The sequence below is a fragment of the Poecilia formosa genome, unplaced genomic scaffold, assembly GCF_000485575.1.
Source record: "Poecilia formosa unplaced genomic scaffold, Poecilia_formosa-5.1.2 Scaffold282, whole genome shotgun sequence".
In the NCBI taxonomy this organism is placed as follows: Eukaryota; Metazoa; Chordata; class Actinopteri; order Cyprinodontiformes; family Poeciliidae; genus Poecilia; species Poecilia formosa.
The window spans coordinates 445,137-463,764 of record NW_006800221.1 but is presented as its reverse complement, the minus strand read 5'-3'; the positions used below and the strand labels follow the sequence as shown (position 1 = coordinate 463,764).

At 39.9% G+C, this 18,628-nt stretch overlaps 2 protein-coding genes across 10 annotated transcripts in view; one reads left to right on the top strand and one right to left on the bottom strand.

Moving 5' to 3' along the window:
• The window catches only part of rapgef1b (Rap guanine nucleotide exchange factor (GEF) 1b), a 48,325-nt gene extending 34,654 nt beyond the window's left edge, over nucleotides 1-13,671 (top strand). For 4 of the 9 annotated variants that reach the window (XM_007571547.2, XM_016681480.1, XM_016681481.1 and 1 more), the window contains 15 exons: nucleotides 2,793-2,939; nucleotides 4,538-4,630; nucleotides 6,815-6,900; nucleotides 7,270-7,375; nucleotides 8,446-8,521; nucleotides 8,779-8,863; nucleotides 9,497-9,589; nucleotides 9,692-9,877; nucleotides 9,995-10,079; nucleotides 10,193-10,287; nucleotides 10,366-10,444; nucleotides 10,522-10,623; nucleotides 11,193-11,290; nucleotides 11,400-11,528; nucleotides 12,429-13,671. In XM_007571547.2, coding sequence (XP_007571609.1) covers nucleotides 2,793-2,939; nucleotides 4,538-4,630; nucleotides 6,815-6,900; nucleotides 7,270-7,375; nucleotides 8,446-8,521; nucleotides 8,779-8,863; nucleotides 9,497-9,589; nucleotides 9,692-9,877; nucleotides 9,995-10,079; nucleotides 10,193-10,287; nucleotides 10,366-10,444; nucleotides 10,522-10,623; nucleotides 11,193-11,290; nucleotides 11,400-11,528; nucleotides 12,429-12,579 — 1,611 coding nt within the window. In that variant the 3' untranslated portion in view covers nucleotides 12,580-13,671. The remainder of the gene's footprint in view (nucleotides 1-2,792; nucleotides 2,940-4,537; nucleotides 4,631-6,814; nucleotides 6,901-7,269; nucleotides 7,376-8,445; nucleotides 8,522-8,778; nucleotides 8,864-9,496; nucleotides 9,590-9,691; nucleotides 9,878-9,994; nucleotides 10,080-10,192; nucleotides 10,288-10,365; nucleotides 10,445-10,521; nucleotides 10,624-11,192; nucleotides 11,291-11,399; nucleotides 11,529-12,428) is intronic. The other 5 variants (XM_016681486.1, XM_016681484.1, XM_016681482.1 and 2 more) reach the window with 2 other exon arrangements.
• Nucleotides 13,672-13,714: 43 nt separating this feature from the next.
• uck1 (uridine-cytidine kinase 1) lies at nucleotides 13,715-16,587 on the bottom strand. The gene is made up of 7 exons (XM_007571551.2): nucleotides 16,377-16,587; nucleotides 15,782-15,941; nucleotides 15,538-15,634; nucleotides 15,302-15,444; nucleotides 15,138-15,232; nucleotides 15,016-15,064; nucleotides 13,715-14,922 (listed from the first exon to the last, which is right to left on the bottom strand). The coding sequence occupies exons 1-7, from the start codon at nucleotides 16,464-16,466 to the stop codon at nucleotides 14,729-14,731; spliced, it is 828 nt and encodes a 275-aa protein (XP_007571613.1). The 5' UTR covers nucleotides 16,467-16,587; the 3' UTR covers nucleotides 13,715-14,728.
• Nucleotides 16,588-18,628: the final 2,041 nt, after the last annotated feature.

The following is an 18,628-nucleotide window of genomic DNA, read 5'->3' as shown; positions in this document are numbered from 1 at the left end:
TATACACAAAAAAATAATTTCAAAAATTATACGTATGCTACAAATCTTGCAGGAGACAAAATCAGTACTGAGAAAAAGATGAACAATATTTCAGTAGTTGATGCTGATCATATTGTGTGTAAACCTGAGACGATGACGTATTTTGTTGGACGATAAGTTGTCCCGGAAATGATGGCGATAAACGACAATATTGTTGCTAATATAGCTAATGTAATGATAATGGCATTAAAGATGCAAGTACACCCTCTTAAAGATCAATAAACTTTCATTTTGTACTGAGCGCTTAACACTGAAGACATTTTAAATATCCAAAATAAATAAAACAGCCAAAATGATAAATAAAATGGGATCATTAAAGTCTCAACAAAACAAAATTGCCCCTCAAAACATATTGGTTATGAGGCTTAGACAAGGAAAACATGCAAAACTGCAAGTTAGGACTTTTGTTAAACATAAAGTGCAAACTAACACCGTACTATACTATGTGTCGAATATTTTCAGCATTTTTCAAAATGACTTCTTACCTGTAATATTAAAGGGCAGCATCTCTTTAAAGCGAACTACACAAACAAGCATGGAGATGAAAATTAACATGTTGATTTTAATTGAGCTTGTGAATAGTTGATTTATTGCTCAGTTTTACAGGCTTAATGGTGTGGTCACAAGTCAGGCTGCACAATATATCTTGAATGTGTCATTGTCACAATATTTCCACACGCAAGATCTGCTGAGATTACAGTTGGTGTGTGGATGTTACTTTAATAGTTATCACAGAGCCTTCCTGTGCCTGTAATGTATTTGGTGATACATGTTGTTTAACACAGCAGAAGATGCTTCGAAAGGTAAAGAGAAGGAAAGGTGGTCAGGTCTGTAAGAAACTACAACTAAGTAGTTTCAGTGCTTAAAAAAAATAAAATAAAACAGACGTCGAACAGGAGCAACACTTTCAATAAAACCTCCTTGTTAAGATGGAATTTTTTTTTTTTATTATAATTTTTTTTAAGTAATGCTTTCATCTACTCATAAACTTTGGTCTGTTTTCTATGAACTGATTGGAAAAACATTCAAACTTTGCAGTTTAATAGTTTGTCGCAAGTCATATTGTTTGTTCGTCATCTGGAAAAGAACGGAATGGCATGCTCCCATTAAATCGCCCCGACGCCAGATCTTTCATAGAAGAGTAGGAAACACTCGCCTTCAAAATAAAGGCACGCGTTTTAGGAATGGTTAAACCAAAGCAAAGGTATTTTATACTTTTTGGTGTAACATCACATTGCCAGTTTTCTGTCCCGCCACAGGCTAACTAATTGCAGCTTAAATGCATGTGTCTGGTCTGCTTTTGATCGCCTCTATTTCGAAATATGTAATCCATAAAACACTAATTAAAGTACAGCTGAATTTATCTATGGGGGAAGTACAAATATTCTCTAAAACCCAGTGTGAGATTTATGAAGCATTCATTTTATTTCCTACAAATAGGAAATATTTATAATGTTTATTTTGGCCTAGAATGAAAAACCTAGTCAGTCTGAACTGAATTATTTTACACTGACTACAGATCATTTAAAACCAAGTTTGTGATTTATGAAACGTTTATTTGTGTGGAAACGATCTAAAAATATTGCATATTGTCTTTTTACCTGAGATGAACCATTACATCTCTTTATTTTCACGACGGGTGGAGAAATTAGAGGTGCATTTGATCCCTTTTACGTTGAAGCTACAGTTATGGAGCGAGTGAAAATCTAATTGGAATCTGGCTCCTTATTTTGAGCTCGCAACTAACAAAACATTTCAGCCTCTAACCGGTTTGTATGAATTTGGTATTTTGTAGTCAAAACGTCTCTCTGTGCCCCCTAACTTTGGCGTGGTGTGGCTAAGTGTAAGAATCCCGCTTGGTGTGTTTGGGAGGGTCGACCCATGATAACCCCACGACATGGTGCATGAGGCACGTTAAGACATGGCGTGGATTTCCCCCGGGATATCTCTGGTGGAATGCGGCACCAGGTGGGCTTGATGGAAAACGCACTCACCCCCCCCCACCGTTTCATCTCGTCTTCGTCCTCCAGCGTCTATCGCCTTCGTCATTCTCTCGACCGAGTTTTGCGCAATTTCCCTTTAGTGAACTCCCTTGGAATAATTGCGTCGTTTAGCTCATCGGAGGTGATATTTGGACACATTTGCTCAAAGATTTTTAACGATGCTTTTTTTTTTTTTTTTTTTTCGGCCTTGATCTTGTTTGAAAAATAAACTAAAATTGGTGTGCGCATGAGCGTGTGCATCGTTTGCCACTGGTCTGTGTCTGCATGGCCCTGCGCCGGTATGCTCGCACAGGGCTGGTATGTGAAACATGTTCTAACAGGTTACTGCTACCTCCCTGCTGACAGGCATCTCTTATGCAGGTGACACACTTGTACACTGAATCATCTCCGGTTTTAATTTATCATCCAAGCTAATCAATGTCTCTGCAAGATTTACCCCCTCGCCCTCCTTATTATTTTTTTTTTTTCTTACTGTAAATCTATTAGTCGTCTTTGTCTGAAATTTTGTGTATACAGATGTATGTGTGCATGCAGCGCATTTCATGTTCAGACACATCCCTGCCATAAATCCGAGTTGGCAGAGGTGACGCTGCTTCCCATCATCCTTCTTTCTATTGTTCTGTTTCTGTTTGCTCTGACTTCTCTGATCTCTCAGTTCTCTCCTTTTTCTTTTTTTAATTTTCTATTTTTTTTTTTACTTTTCCCTTCTCTTTTATTTTTCCTGCTTTGGTTCCTCTCCACCAATCGCAGAGCTTGGACCAGGTCGCCCTGACCAATGCCACCGTTCTGGATGGCAGCGGGGGCGGTCCCAACGGTTCCCTGGCTGGGTCAATGGGCTCTGTGGCCGTCTGTCTTCCCTCTGAGTCTTCTCTCACTGACTTGCTCCACACCTCGGCGGTGAGCTCATATGACGGAGTCCTTTAGGCCTTAATGAAATCTGAACGCCGACCCTCCTTGCCTCTGCAGATTCAAGTTAGATAACAGCTGTTTGGGTTTCTTTTACTGCTGCACATGTAATGAAACTATATAGTGAGTCATTCGCCGTGTGGCATCTAGGTGTCATTATCACGTCCCGCAATCTGTGTTCTGTCTTATTATTAGTCTGAAAAGAATCCCAGTGGAGCATGCTACACTGCCTTTTTCTTGCCAGTAGGATTTTTTTCTTTTTTTCATATGATGCGCTCCAGTGCCACCTGTTGGTCATGACGACTCACAGCTGCTCCTTGTAGAATTGAGGTGCACTTCAGTGAATTAGAATGTGATTGAAAAGTTATTTCAGTAATTAAGCTCAAAAAGAGAAACTTGTTTCGCTTGATGTATGATTAGTTGAGTTTTTTATGATCGTGGCTTACAGCCAATAATAACACAAGACCCAGTTCTTCTGAAAATTCACCAATAAAAAAGCGATTGTAGAATTAAAGGGGCGGCCTGTTAGAAAAAGTATATGCAGTCACTTTTTGGTGGGGCTCCTCTGCAATGTTTGCTCTGGTAACTCAATATTTAGGTGATAATACTTCATAGAACATTTATCGATTAATCAATTTTTTGGTATTTATGGATTTCACTTTTGAAAAATCTGGATTTTTTTTTATTTTTTTTTAAGCACCAATACACTCCTTGGGTTTCTGTCAGATTGATGTCGGCATGTTTAAGGCCTACTACCGTCTTTGATAAGTTTGTTTTAAAGCCTCTATTGTAATATAAGGAAATCAAAGTAGTAATTTTATAAGAATACTAAAAGTAAGAAAATTAAAATGAGGAATATTGAGCATGTCGTGAAGTTGTGCTTTATACGTTTTACAAACAATACTTAATGGAAAATACTTCATCTTTTAACACATCGTCATCAAATTATTATCAGTCGCAGGACTTTGATAAGATCACGCAAACAACTATTTTGAAGGAAGAATGGACTGAGCTGCTCACCTCAGATTCTAAGAACTTTTTACTCATTAAAACAAGTTTTTCTCATGGTTTTAAGACATTGTTTCAGGTAAAATTACATAATTTTCTGCTAATATTATGACTTTATTCTTGTAATTGAACAAAAATTCTTCTAGGATGGCTCTATTGCTGTCGTACAACTCACAGAAGGGATGACTGAAATAAAAGCCACTTTTTAAAAGTATTTTCTGTCATTTGTGATTTCTCTTTTACAAGAGAAATCGGATCGTTTTTGAGAAATCTGTTTTTATTTTTAAGCCATATCGCCCAATTCTAATTCTTTAATTCTCTTGTTGAATATTCAATTTTTGTTTTTTTGTTGTTGTTTTTGTGGGGGGGGGGTGTCTTTATAAAACAGGAAATGAGTTTCCCTTTTTGAATTTAATTATTGTGACAAATTAGGTTTCCAGTGACATTCTAATCTATGGAGATGCACCTGAAGCTGACCTCAGCCAGCTGCTGTCTCTCCTTCAAGGCCGTTAAAGCCTCAGCAAACACTCTCTGCTGCTTCACACCTCGGTCTGTGTCCCTCCTCTCTTCCCCTCCTGTAGAGCGAAAGCGTGAATGACGAGGGCGGGGAGGGGGAGTATGTCAACCTATACTCGTCCAGCCAGGCCAATGGGGAGCTGCCGCTCTCCCTCCGAGTAAGTAGCGGACTGCCGCGGGGGTGAAAGGTCAATCCCATTTGCACGTCCCATCGCCTCGGGGTATGAATCAATTCGGATGCGGGGGAGCGATTAAAAGTAAAAAGGGTCTCCGGCCCGCGTCGCTCAGCACATCTCACTCAACGTGTTGCGCCTCCTATTGATTCATCCCCGGGAGGAAAAAAAAAGGCGATCGGAAATGCAACGCGAGTGTAGCCGAACCGGACTACATCATGACTTCAGGTTCACAGGTTCGCCTGGGACTGAATCATGGACTGGTGTTTGTGAGGGGGGTGGCAGGGCGGGGGAGGGGTTTTTGTTGTTTTGACTGCCTGGCTGGTGACTGGTGTCTCTTTGGCTGCTGCTTCAGCTGTGGTGAACATTTAACCCCGTTCTGCTCTAACTCCTGACATCTCTCTGCTCCCAGACTAGGATTCTCAATGGGTTTCCAGTAACATCTGCCGTAGTGAATAACGTGCACCTGTGCATGTGTAGCAGCTTATTTTGTTTGTGTGGTTCTATTCTTTTGGGTCAGCTTGTACCTTTGCTGCAGGTTTTTATTCTTTTGTTTGTTTGTTTTTGGTCAACATACAAAGGAGACAGTGTGTGTGTGTGTGTGTGTGTGTGATATTCTGGCTCAGACGGTGTTTGAGTTTTACCCCTTTTGGTGTTCCCTCTGATTTTGGCTTTTGTGCATTGGGTTTTCTTTACTCACACTAAGCAAACACTTCACACCCACTCTGCATCACCACTTCTGGGACGATGTGGTAAATGTGTCGTCAACACTTCCATTCTTCCTTTTTCTCCGCCAGTGTGTTGCATGACATCCTGGCGGGATCATATGAGCTCATCTGCAGCCAGCTTGTTGTTGCTGCATGGAGTCACTCGCCAATGTTGTTCCACACACAGTTCAGCTCAGACGGTTGCATAAATCCATCGTAGGCATGAACAGGAGCTTTTAAAAAAAAGAAAAGAAAAATGATTCATTTAAGCTAGTTTTCTCCAAGGTAGAATAATGTAACTGTGTTGAATATTTAAAAAAAAAAGACTTGGGTGAACAAGTTTGAATCTGTTGTGGATTTTCTTTGATCCATATTTAGTCAAAGTTGTACATGTAGGCTCAAATATTTACATACACCCTTAAGTAATATTGTCTTTTTGTGGTTTTCATCCCAGCAACCTGACTGTGACCAGATATTTTACCACTTTCTTGGCAAAATTTGAATTTAATTTGGTTTGTTTACAGGTACAAATATTATTTTTTTTAAATAATCAGTAATGTTGAGGTCAAGGCTGTATCAGAACCCTTTTTACTTATTTCATCACTACTAAGATTAGTATTTATGTGTGTTTGGCATTATCATTTTGAAACATCTGACCAGGCCTGCCGCAATTATAAATTCTGCAGGGCGATAAATTGTCCCAGTAATTATTGTGATTAACAATATTATTGATGTTTTTGAGGTTATTTTCAAGTAACGTAAAATAGTAATGGAAGATGTTTTAAATATCCAAATTAAAATGCAATCACAGCTATATCATAAAGTGGATTATGAAATCTGTCGGCAAAATATCCCTTCAAAAAATGTTAATCATGAGAATGGACATGTTTGAGCTCATTTTAATTTGTCGTGATCAACTAATTAAGTTCTTATTGCAACAGGCTTAGACCGTTTAACCCAAGAGAGATTAGTTAATATGTCTAAACACCCCAGTAACCAGTGTTTAAACTTAACTGGATACAATTGAATACCAGAGTGCCTGTCTGTCTGGATGGAGTGAGTTTGACATCGATCCTTGCTCTGAGAGAGAGCCTAGAAACACAGAAGCATGTTTTCCAAAGTCAACACCTTCAAGCATGACTTGGATTAAATTAGCATCTACCCACCACAGACGGGCCAATTCCTTTCTGGAGAACAGACAGGATAGTTTTCCCAAAAACACAAAAAATGTTTGTCATAAATTTGAGCCTGCATGTGTAATTTTGTGGACTATAACAAATTCAAGCTTGTGTGACCTACAGGAGCATCAGATATAAAATCAGCTTGACCTGAAAAAGAGGGGTTCCAATAAATGGAGACCCAACAATAGTGACGTTCATGCCAACGTTGGGTGGATGCAAACTTCTCAGCAGAACTGTAAACATCAGAGGCTGACGGTCGCTCTCTTTCCTTCGACTGCTAGGAAACCATCGCAGCTGATGATGTACTTCAAGACCCTGTTCCTCAGATGCCATCCAGCAATAGTAAAGAGGCTTTAGACAAAGAAAGGTAACAGTGATTATGCTAACTTCCTGTTGTGCGTGAACTCTAAAACTCCATATTGTAGCTGACAATGTGCTCTTTGTTTGGACGTGATGCCATAAATCACATCACAACGTTCAACGCTACATTAAACTTCCCTTATTGTAATATATATATGAATCTTGGAGCTCTTCTAAACATTGCTAAGTAAAGGAAATAACATCCTAATTTAATTTGTGAAGACAAATGGAATCACTGCTGCTTTTTGCTGTAAACTGATTTAAAACCAAAAGAAAGTACGGAAGATTAGTTTTTGGTTTATGAATGAACCGTTTCAAACATGCATATGGATGAGAGACTGTCTGTGTTGACGGCGGATGTGTGGGTTTGCTTTAGGAGGCAAAAGACGGCAGAAACGGCCGGGAGCGTTGAGGAGGATGTAGACGAGCTGTCTCTGATAGACCATAAGGAGATCATGAGCAGGATAACGCTAAAACAAGAGGTGAGTCGACTTCTGAGTGGTGTGTGATGTTTTAGTAGGACTTCACCTATCAATTGGCCCCTATTTCCTTAATTTTGGGTGATAAGTGGATTCTTGCATGTGAAACCGATCTTATCCACCTCTGCAAAGGTCTGAAAGTCCTCCACTGTTTCCTTTTTACTTTATTCCTTTTAGTGACTTTTTTTTTTTTGCCTTTTAAAAGGATCATAACAGATCTGTAGTCTTAACCTGTTGTGCAATTTTTGTTTTTAAAATATGAAAAATGAAAGACTAAAGGAGCAGATTTTCATGAATTTAAGTTAATTTAGTAGTTTGGCTCCAAACTTTTCATTTGTATTTGAGAGCATATGCAGCTAAAACAAGTGTGTGTTGTTTCTCGGGCATTTTTCGATTCTTTTCTATAATAAAACAAAGTTATGTGACGTAAGGTGCACTGTGAGCTTCCAACACTTTGATATCAGTTATCTTTAAAAATAAATCAGCATCGGCCAATTTTTAGACTTCTCTTACAACAAAACCTCACAACAGCAGCACCAGCACATTTTACCCAGTTGTCTTTGGAGCAGAAGTCATTGCGAGTCCAATCAGATCCTGCCCGTCGCCACTCTCGGCCGCTGCTGCCCTCTGGAGTTTAACCTGCTAAACTGCAGCGCTAAAACTTCCTCCGCCTTCTCCCGCCCCACCACCTCCTCCTGCTTTGTCCTGAGTGGTGCAGTCTGATGTACAGATGTGTGAAAATGCTGCACGCCTCTCCGCAAGGTTAGAAGCACCATGACAGCTGCAGTTTACCAAGGAACGAAGGGAGGGGGATCAGAAACGCGAGGAGCTTCCTGATCAGGGAGGAAATTTAGCGCTGTTACAACACACACCTATTGCAGTGATTTTTTTTTTTTCTTCTTGCACAAGTCAGACTTTTTCTTCATCATCAGAGGAGCCGGTGCAGCGATAGGAGGGCTTGGTGGGGCAGAAGAGGAGAAAATGTGCATGCAACATTTTGGGCTAAACTGCATCAGTCTCCAGGCTGATCTGCTCTTCATCTTTTCCTTATTTATCACTCCGAATCTTTGCAGAATGACGACGGTCCTGACGTTCGTGCAGGGTCGGGAGACATCCTTCTAGTCCATGCTACGGAAACAGAGCGCAAAGGTATGATGCTAAAGCTGTTTACCTACTGTGTCTCATCTTTTCAGATCAGAATTTATTTCACATTTGAAAGCCGATTTGTTGAGAACATTTTTCTGTCTGAGTGGCATTAAGTGGCCTCAGTCTGGCATTAACAGTCTGTCAGCCTGTGCTTGTAGCAGTCATGTTTGATTTGTTGTCAGCTTGTATTGGTTAATCTCGGCGGCACGTCAACTCAAAAACACTGCTCTCTTATTTTTTTGCCCTCTTTTTCTTGACAGATCTTGTTTTGTACTGTGAAGCCTTCCTGACTACATATAGGACTTTTATAACCCCAGAAGACCTCATTAAGAAGCTACACTACAGATATCCTTTCCAAATCACTCAACATGTCACGCTGGCCTAATCGTCTTTTTTTGCTGGCAAAACTTTTTTTTTTTTTTTTTTTTTGCTTTAATCCTTATTTACTCAGAAAAAACTGTCCTTATTTAAATCTTTACTGAGTGATGCTGAAATTGCAGCTAAGATGAAAATGCTGCTTTTCTGGATTCTGTTCTCTGTTCCTTAGTTCTGGAAAGAAAAAGAAAAAAATTTAATGGTGCTGTGGATTTTCAACTCGGTTCCTGAACAACAGAATGGTTTAGATGAAAGGATAATCACATGGTGGAACGGTCCAGTCAAAGTCCAGGCCTAAATGCAATTGAGAATCTGTGGCAAGACTTGAAAATACAGTTCAGGCGATTTTCAGTGAGTCTGAATAAAGAAGAACAGGGAAGATTTTGAGTATCTGTGTAAAACCGGCGGGAGCGAACAACAGCATAAACCAAGGAACAGCCGTAGCGAAATTATTGACTGGATACAAACGCTTGCTGCATGTTTCAGAATTTTGAAAACAATTTAATCATTTTTTCTTCCGTTTGTGTTACGTGCCACTTTGAGTTGGCCTTTTATGTTAAAACATGAGACTTTATAGACCATTACCCTTGACCACAATAGCACATACACCACATTCTGCCACAGTCCGGACACCTTCAAGAAGCGAGTTAGCAAAAACACCTTCTTCGTTCTGGTTCGTGTCGTCGACGAGCTGTGGTGAGTTGAACTGCCGAGTCAATCAAATAAAGCCTTGCATGCCAGGTAAACCAGTCAGACGACGAATCAAATAATCCCCACTTGTCCACCGCCCTCTTCCAGTCTGGTGGAGCTGACCGAGGACATCTTGAAGCAGCTCATGGATCTGGTGTTCACGCTTGTGTGTAACGGCGAGCTCAGCCTCGCCCGTGTCCTCCGCAAGAACATCCTGGACAAGGTGGAGCAAAAGAAGCTGCTGCGGTACACCAACTCCCTCAAGCCGCTCGCTGCTCGAGGGGTCTCGGCAAGGTACTGCTGAGAGAAAGGAAAACTGACGCCGTCTTGTTTCCCCTGCTTACTGTGTTGTGTGTAATGTTTCGTAAATAACTGAAGCCGAGGCTCTTTACGGTTTGCGTTTCCTTCCAGGCCTGGGACTCTTCACGACTTTCGCAGTCACGAGATTGCCGACCAGCTCACGCTTCTTGATGCTGAACTCTTCTACAAGATTGAGGTGAAGTGATTTCCCTTCTTCCTTTTGGTTGGAATAAGTCTGCCTTACCTCTCGGAGGCATGGAGAATAAACACGGTCATCTGTCATCTTCTCCTCGTCCTGCTTTCTCTTAGATCCCAGAGGTTCTGCTTTGGGCGAAGGAGCAGAATGAGGAAAAGAGTCCCAACCTAACCCAGTTTACAGAGCACTTTAACAACATGAGCTATTGGTAAGACGTGACTTGGAACGGCCGTCTCTTGATTTAGTCTCTCTTTAAATGCTGATACCTTTACTTTCTGACCTGCAGGGTGCGCTCTTTGATAATTCAGCAGGAGAAAGCTCAGGACAGAGAGAAGCTGCTTCTCAAGTTCATTAAGATAATGAAGGTAAGGAATCTTACTTTTAAAAAGGCAAATTCACTTTATGGCAGCATTTAACACTTATTCTCCTCTTCTTATTCCAGCACTTAAGAAAGTTAAATAATTTCAACTCATATTTGGCAATACTGTCCGCTTTGGACTCTGCCCCCATCAGGAGATTAGAGTGGCAGAAACAGACCTCTGAGGTGAGCTTTTTTTTTTTCTTTTTTTAAAGGGGCAGTATTATGTAATGTCAACTTTTTGAGCTCTACATCATGTTATTATGTTATTCCCTCATCAAAAACATACCTGGGATGCTGCTTTGATTCTTTCATGTATGTTCGAGAAATCCTTTAACCGATTCACAGCTGAATGGCAACCATTCAGCTGTGCAAAATCCTTCACTCAGCTCCTTCAGACTAGCCAGCAGCAATTGGCAAATACCTAGTGGATCTGCACATCAACTGAGCTCTCAGTGAAATGCTGCTTAAAACGTTGTTAGAGTTAATAGAGGACCAATGTTGTGAGGACTTCCTGAAGAAGGAGTTTCTTAAAGAGACAAAGGCCCAATTTCAATTTTTACGTCATATTTGATAAATGCAGGATTCTTATAGCAACTGAATGTAACATAGTTACTTGATCGTGCTATAAAATGGCACTATATATGTCTGGAAAATACATGATACTGCCAATTTAATAAAAGTTTTTATTTTTTATTTTTTTTTTTTTTATCTTATATTCACAATAACACACTTATCTCTTGATACTGCTCCAGGGTCTGGAGGAGTATTGCACGCTGATCGACAGCTCCTCGTCCTTCAGAGCCTACAGAGCTGCTCTGGCTGAGGTGGAGCCCCCCTGCATCCCGTACTTGTGAGTAAACTTTCCTTCTCAGACTTGAACAGATCTGCTGCCGCTCAGCTCAACCTGACTTGGTTGTTTTGTTTGATTTCTCCTCCTCCTCCTTCCATCCTTCCTGCAGAGGCCTCATCCTCCAGGACCTGACCTTCGTCCACCTGGGGAACCCCGACCTCATTGACGGGAAGGTCAATTTCTCCAAACGCTGGCAGCAGTTCAATATTCTGGACAGCATGCGGCGCTTCCAACAAGTGTAAGACCACTTACAGTTTCAGCAGCTGCATTCACACCCTTCAAACTTCTCCTTATGCAATTTGAGAAATTTTAGGCAAAAACTAAAACAAATGCATAATTTTAAAGTTGACTAAAAAACTGGTCTTAAACTTAAAATTTTAAGATTTTAGTAGTTTAAGATTTAATGATAATAGAGCTGCAAGGGTCATCACAGGAAACCTTTATCTGTGCAGTCCAAGAATCTGGCCTTTCTAGTAGAGTAAATGAGACAAAACCATTGTTGAAAGAAAACTATAAGAAATCCCATTTATAGATTGTAACAAACCATGTAGCACAGAAAGAATTTCAAAGAATATATTTTTAATAACCAGATCACTGTCGTTTTTATGTGTATGACCAAATTACATTATTGTGAAAAGATGTTTAATATTTAATTTCTCAAATAGTTGACTCAAATACATACAGTATTTTTTCATATAACAATTTAATAGTTTTCCCTATATACTCTGCCACAACCAGCCCTTTAAAGACATTCTTGATCTTGATGTGGCCCAAAATGAAAATGAGTTTGGCCCCCCTGATTTAGATCAAAGCGTAGTTATGTGTTAGAATGGTCTAGTCAAAGTTTAGACCTAAGTCCAATTGAGTATCTGTGTCAAAGCCTTGAGTTTTGCTGTCCATTCAATCTGACTAAGGTTGGGCTATTATAAAATGAATGGGAGAGAGTTCTAGACCCAAAATACTTGGTGCTCAAAACAAATGTACACCACACTTTTCAGATTGAATCTCAGTATCTACTTTTGTGTTGGTATGGCAGAGTGTTTATTAAGGAACTACTTCATGCTATCTCAGTTTGACCTTTGATAAATTGATCACTTTTTGTTTTTTTTCTAATGCATCTGCCCTGTTCTGACCTCAGGCATTACGAGCTGAAGCGCAACGAAGAAATCATCTCTTTCTTCAACGACTTCAGCGATCACCTGGCGGAGGAGGCGCTGTGGGAGCTGTCCCTGAAGATCAAACCCCGAAACATCAATCGCGCCAAGACTGACCGCGGGGAGAAGACCTAGGGTCCCCCCGCCCCACACAGGCCTTCGACACCGACCTTCAACTGTGCTTCATGACACTAACTCCACTTTATTACACACTAAAAGAACAACGCAAGGAAGCTACCGGGAGACTCGCTCGCGAGGAATCCAGAACAAACTACAGACAACTGAAATGTCACTGAGGTTTACAAAGAGCCCTGCCGCTCTGGGAGATTATAATTTGGGATTACTGTTGCTCTGACTCGGTAGTGGAAATGGAAAGCCGGCATCACGGAAGAGAGAGGAGTCAGAGCAGACGGTGGGATGGGGGAGGGGGGAAGAGACGCTACGGAAATTACCAAAGTCTGCTCCCTGGACTCTTTGATTTAGAGTGGAGCTGTTGCGTGTGAGAGAACAATTTGAATGGTCCATACTTCCCCCACCTCCTCCTCTTGTCCCTTATGTACGTGCCATTTGCTGGTCACCTTCTACGACACTAACAAGTCCTCAACCAGCAGAAGCTCAGGAGCAAACCTGCCGCGAACTGTGACGTGCACACGCAGGCTGCCGGCTGAGAATCTGCTGTGACTGAACCGAAAGGGCAGGACGGGCCCCTACGGACTGGAATCAGTTTGTTTTGAAACTTTTTTTTTTTTTTTTGTGTAAGAATCATGTATGGTTATGACATGTATTATATACAGTGCTCCTTTTGTTCTTAAAAAGGACGTTTATGCTTATGAGAAGAGCTTAGCTTCTCCTAAGTGCCGTATCTATATGCACTAAAAAAAAGGAAAAAAAAAAGCAAGGCAAAAACACGAAAAAGAAAAATTACTAAAGATGCTGTGATCTATGTACGTCATACTGAATCATGGAGTGCCGTGTTCAAGTGTAGAGAACCACGAAGCAATCGCAATCATGTCCCAGTCATGTCGGTGTGTAAGAGTGTGTGTCTGTGAGAAGTCCTCTGACTTGTGTGTGTGCGTGTGTGTGTGTTTGTCACTCCATGTGCTGTAGGAAACCATTGGAATCCTTTTTGGGATAATAATCACAGAAACCCTCAACCCCCCTCCCCCCAAACACATCACACTGTGCTCTCAAACTCCAATAAAACAAAAAGCTCTGTTTATATTAAAACCATGGCTGCAGAGGTTTCTTAAATGAAGACACTTAAATACTTCAAAAGAAGTTTCATTTATTGATGTACACTGTTCATAAAGTGGAAAAAAAAACCGTTAAGGCATAGACTTGGCAGAATATAAGCAAGTGCTTTCAAACTGGGAGGGTTTTTTTCCCCCACTTGCCTCGCAAAAGTATTCATACCCCTTAAACGTTAAACAAGCACAAATGTATTTTAAAAGGATCGTATGTGATAAACCAAGATGATGGATAACTGTATCCAGACCCCATGTCTTTACCGTCTTAGAGAACATTATTAAAGCATTAGATATTCTAACAAACCTCGGAGGCCTTCACAGACCAGTTAAGACTTTGATAAAATTACATACCAGTGGACCATTTCCTGATCGACTTCCTTGGGCAACTGGTTGCACTGGCTTTTATTTACTTAAAAGTAAATATGGCTGAATACCAAACCCTATCAGATTTTGTATAAGGTTTGAAAGCCACACACAATTTTTCTTTCACTACACTACGCTCTACATGGTCCATCAGTTTGTAATCTGGCAAAGCGCAGGTAAGTTGAATAGGTATGAACACTTTTGTACCGTAGGAAGCCATTTCAAACCCGAACAGGTACGTCAACATAACCATGTTATTTGTATTGATTTGCTTTAAATATATACTACCCTAACCGTAACAAAGAAGTTGCCCGCATGGTCACATTTAAAAGTGCAAAAGCATGACTCAAAGAAAACATGTTCTTATTAATAATCATAGGACCTGGGTTAGTAACTGCTTATTTACCCATTTTAAAAATCTAAACAAACAAAGCCTTTGGGAACACTGGTTACTTCCGTACAGTGCAGGAACCCTGTTAATAACTACAATAAAATAAGACGGCAGACCTTAGAACCTGTAACACTGAATCACTGATATTACCCTAAACTACAGAATGTGTAACATTCCGGCAAAGTAACGTCAGTTCACGCTGCAGCTCAACGGTCTGGACCTAACTGTTCCCGGTCACTCATACACCCACAACACACACACACACACCTACATCCTCTCCGTTTCAGTGGGGCCGACTACTAGGCTCCAGCAGGACCCTCTTAATTGGAGGGTTGGTGGATCCGTTCTGCAGGTCGCTCTGCTCCGAGATCAGCCTTTTGCAGGCTCGGCCATGGCTGTTGATGTTTCCCCGCTGCCACTTGCAAATGTCACCATTCAGAATATCCTGGATGTGCTGCACAATCAGGTTGATGGCCACTAAATGACAAATTAGGAAGTTATTAAGGCCGCTATCTATCTCAGTGATACTGAATATAAGCTGGGATTTTTTTATTTTTAAAGATTTCTCACCCATATTGTCAACCCCTCTCGGAATGATGACATCTGCATACTTTTTAGTCTAAAACACAATAGAAGTACTTAGAAATCTAGCTGAAATCATACAAAACATCAACGATGACTACTGTACTTACAGGCAGGCAAAACTCCTCAAACGCAGGCTTTACAAATGTTGTGTACTGATTCAGAATCTGCTCCAGGTCCCTCCCTCGGTTCATGTCTCTCAGCACTGCAAGAAATAAGGTTCTTTGAAATGGAACGGAAATCCTGCAAACATGTGCGTTCGGCGCTTGGGTACCTCTTCGAGACAACCTGACATCTGAATCCGTGTCCACGAAGAGCTTCATGTGGAACATCTCGCGCACTTTCTGGGGGTAGAAAACGAGGATCCCTTCAAAGAGGACAACATCCGCTGGGTAAACCGTGATCCTGTCTTCCAACCTGCAAACAAACAAACAATGAGCTCTCAGAATACAAGGGAACAGGGTGATTTTTCGTCATGACTTCACAATCGTAAAGTGTTTTTGTCTCAACCTGGAATGGGTGATGAAGTCGTATGTTGGCACCTCGACCGGCCTCCCCTCTGCAATGTCCTTCAAGGTTTTGTACATAAACTCGTTGTCGAATGCCTCTGCGAGGCATTGAAGAAAATGAGTTTAAAAAAAAAAAGTTCATTTTCCATTACAGCAGATTTTTATTCACAATCACACTTTCAATTTTATCTTAGCTTTGCACAAAGCTAATGGAATAGCAAAAGTAAAAGTCTGGATTTATTTACCTGGGTGATCAAAGTTGTATTGTCCTTTAAGGGCTTTAGCCTTCTGATCTGGAGTCAGCACGTTGTAGAAACAGTCCTGGCTGATGATGGCCACCTTTCTCTGGCGGTGGTCCACCTTGTGCTGCCCCAGAAGCTCCATGATCTTGGCGCAAACTGTAGACTGTAAACAACGCATCTCAATTATTCTATTATTAGCCTCGCTGTTGAAATAACACACCTCAATATGTTTTTTTTAATATCAGTAAAGTTTCTTTATTCCGTAATGCATTACGGTAAACAGGCAACCATAAAATACATTGGACTGAAATTGCACAGGATTCCTGATTGAAACGGTTATTCCTCATGCGTGACCTCGAGTTCAAAGTTTACGATTTGACGTCAATAGCGTTACAAACGTGACCTGTGTTGTATTTTCTTCTAAATATTCAGGGTTGGAAAGGGGCTAGGTCAACTTAATCTCAACAAAAGAGTGTTTTAGCAAAGTAATAAACCATTAAACAAGTGGGCGTGACACTTGTTTTGACAGTTTGGTGAATGCTAATACTGATTCCGAGCTAAGACAACCGGTATGCTAATTACGTTTCTAATAGTTTACCTTTCCGCTGGCCGTGCCTCCGCTAACACCGATTAAGAAAGGTCGATGTCTGGGCTTTTCTGCCTCGTCTGTGACTCCAAGTTCTTCCATTGCAGTCAGTTCAACAATAAAGGCAGCAGAAACGAAATTTGGCAGCGTGTCCGACAGCTAACGGCCTGCAAACAGCTACGGCGGAAACTACTGTCATTCTCGCGAGAACTGAAGCTATCTGGGTCACTTCGAACACTGGTGTTCCGATGCAACACATTTTAGTTTGGTTTGTAGGCAACAAAATACTGTTATTTACACCCTTTGAACTGAGCCATAGTTTGTCATGTTTCACCTGTTGGTTGCGTATTATAGTTTAATTGGTAGATCAAATCACTGCAACCTGATATTTTATTGGGGAATAAAAATAATCTTATAATTTTACTTATTTATTTTTTAATTGAAAAATCTTTGGTGCATTTGAGTGCAGTCTTTATTACTCAGATACCCCAAAATAAAATCGAGTAAAATCAAGCATTTCAGAAGTAACCTGTAATAAACAAAGTCCATCTTTGTCATAGCATAAACACCAATGTTTACACTGTTTTTCAATGCTTCAATGCATGTAAGGCACATATTACTCCACCTAAAAAACACAGAATAATTTGGTGTTAAGAGATTAGCGTTTTCTACTGGTAACGAACTGTCACGAAGTATAAATTTTACTTTAGTGTTGATATATATTTACCTTAGTAAATATATATTTACTTTATACTTTAGTATAAATTTTACTTTAGTGTTGAATGTCTGTTTTACAATATATTTACCACTAATGACAAACAAAACAAACCAAAACACTTTTCTGCAAAATTCATCAGCTGCACAATTCTTGTTAAATAGTGTAAGATAAGTAGTATTTCAAAAAAGCAGAACAAATTTTATGTTTTTGAACAATAACAATTTTTGTTGCTAATCTGTTGCTAAGAGATGAGTGTGTTTACTGGTAACCAAGTGCCACAAAGTAAACTTCAGATTTTTACTTTTGCGAAATGTACCAACGGTAAATTTCTTGTATCTAATCAGGTAAGCATTATTTCGAAAGATCTTATGTTTTATAAACTATATAACTTGCTATTAATTTGGTTTTAGGAAATAAGCGTTTTCTACTGGTAACGAACTCCCACGAAGAACAAATCGAGATTTCTACTTTTGTGTTGAATGTGTGTTTTATAATGTATCTACTACTCATGACAAAAAGAATGAACTTTTCTGGAAAATTCAACAACTACACAATTCTTAGCAAGTATAAAATAAGTGGTATTTCAAAAGAGCAGAAGAAATATATTTTTTGAACAATAAGAATTTTTGTTGCTAATCTGTTGCTAAGGGATGATCGCGTTTTCAGGTAACCAAGTTCCACAAAGTAAACGTCACTTTTGCAAAATTTACCAACTGTAAATTTCTTGTGTCTAAGCAGATAAGCAGTATTTTGAAAGAGCTTATGTTTTATAAACAATATTATTTATTATTAATTTGGCGTTAAGAGATTAGCGGATTCTTTTTCTGGTAACGAACTGCCACGAAGTCTAAATCGAGATTTTTACTTTTGTGTTGAATGTGTTTTATAATACATTTGCCACTAATGACAAAAATAAAAAATAAGTAACTTTTATGCAAATTTCACTAACTGGACAATTCTTGTTAAGTCGTGATAAGTAATATTTCAAAACAGCAGAAGAAATCTTTTGTTTTTTGAACAATAACAATATTTGTTGTTAGTCTGTTGCTAAGAGATGAGCGCGTTTTCTGGTAACCAAGAGCCACGAAGTAAATCATTTTTACTTTTGCAAAAGTAAAAATCAGAATGCATTGCACAAACATTATCACAAACGTTGCTAATTTAACTACTGCCTACATTAACAGTAGCCTTTTTCCTAAAATAAGCTTTTTAGCTATTTTGTTTATTTATTAACCATGTTTAGCACACTGAATGGAGGAAGTCAATGTAAGTCAACATGCTAGGCTGGGAATACCAAAAATAAATGGCAACCTTGATGAGGTCACAAGGAAAGGAGCTACCCCTTACCAGTAATGAGATACCCTGCAGGAATAATTAGCTGGCCAAAGGAGGAGATAAATACCACGGATGTTAAGACACTCAGAAACTACTACCCAGGCATGGGGGGTTCCACCCCAAATTAAGAACCCAGACGAAATACGAGCCGCAAGGAAGGTAAATAAGGCAGGTGATTCCTTGAGTTTTGGTTTTCTAAATTGAGGGAACC

Bases quoted from the DNA above. Each gene is read 5' to 3' on its own strand.
- uck1 (XM_007571551.2), bottom strand. From the start codon at position 16,466: ATGGAAGAACTTGGAGTCACAGACGAGGCAGAAAAGCCCAGACATCGA. The intron at 15,445-15,537 runs GTTGAGACAAAA...GTTTGTTTGCAG, and splicing joins GACTTCATCACCCATTCCAG to GTTGGAAGACAGGATCACGG. The intron at 15,065-15,137 runs GTAAGTACAGTA...ATTGTGTTTTAG, and splicing joins TTGAGGAGTTTTGCCTGCCT to ACTAAAAAGTATGCAGATGT.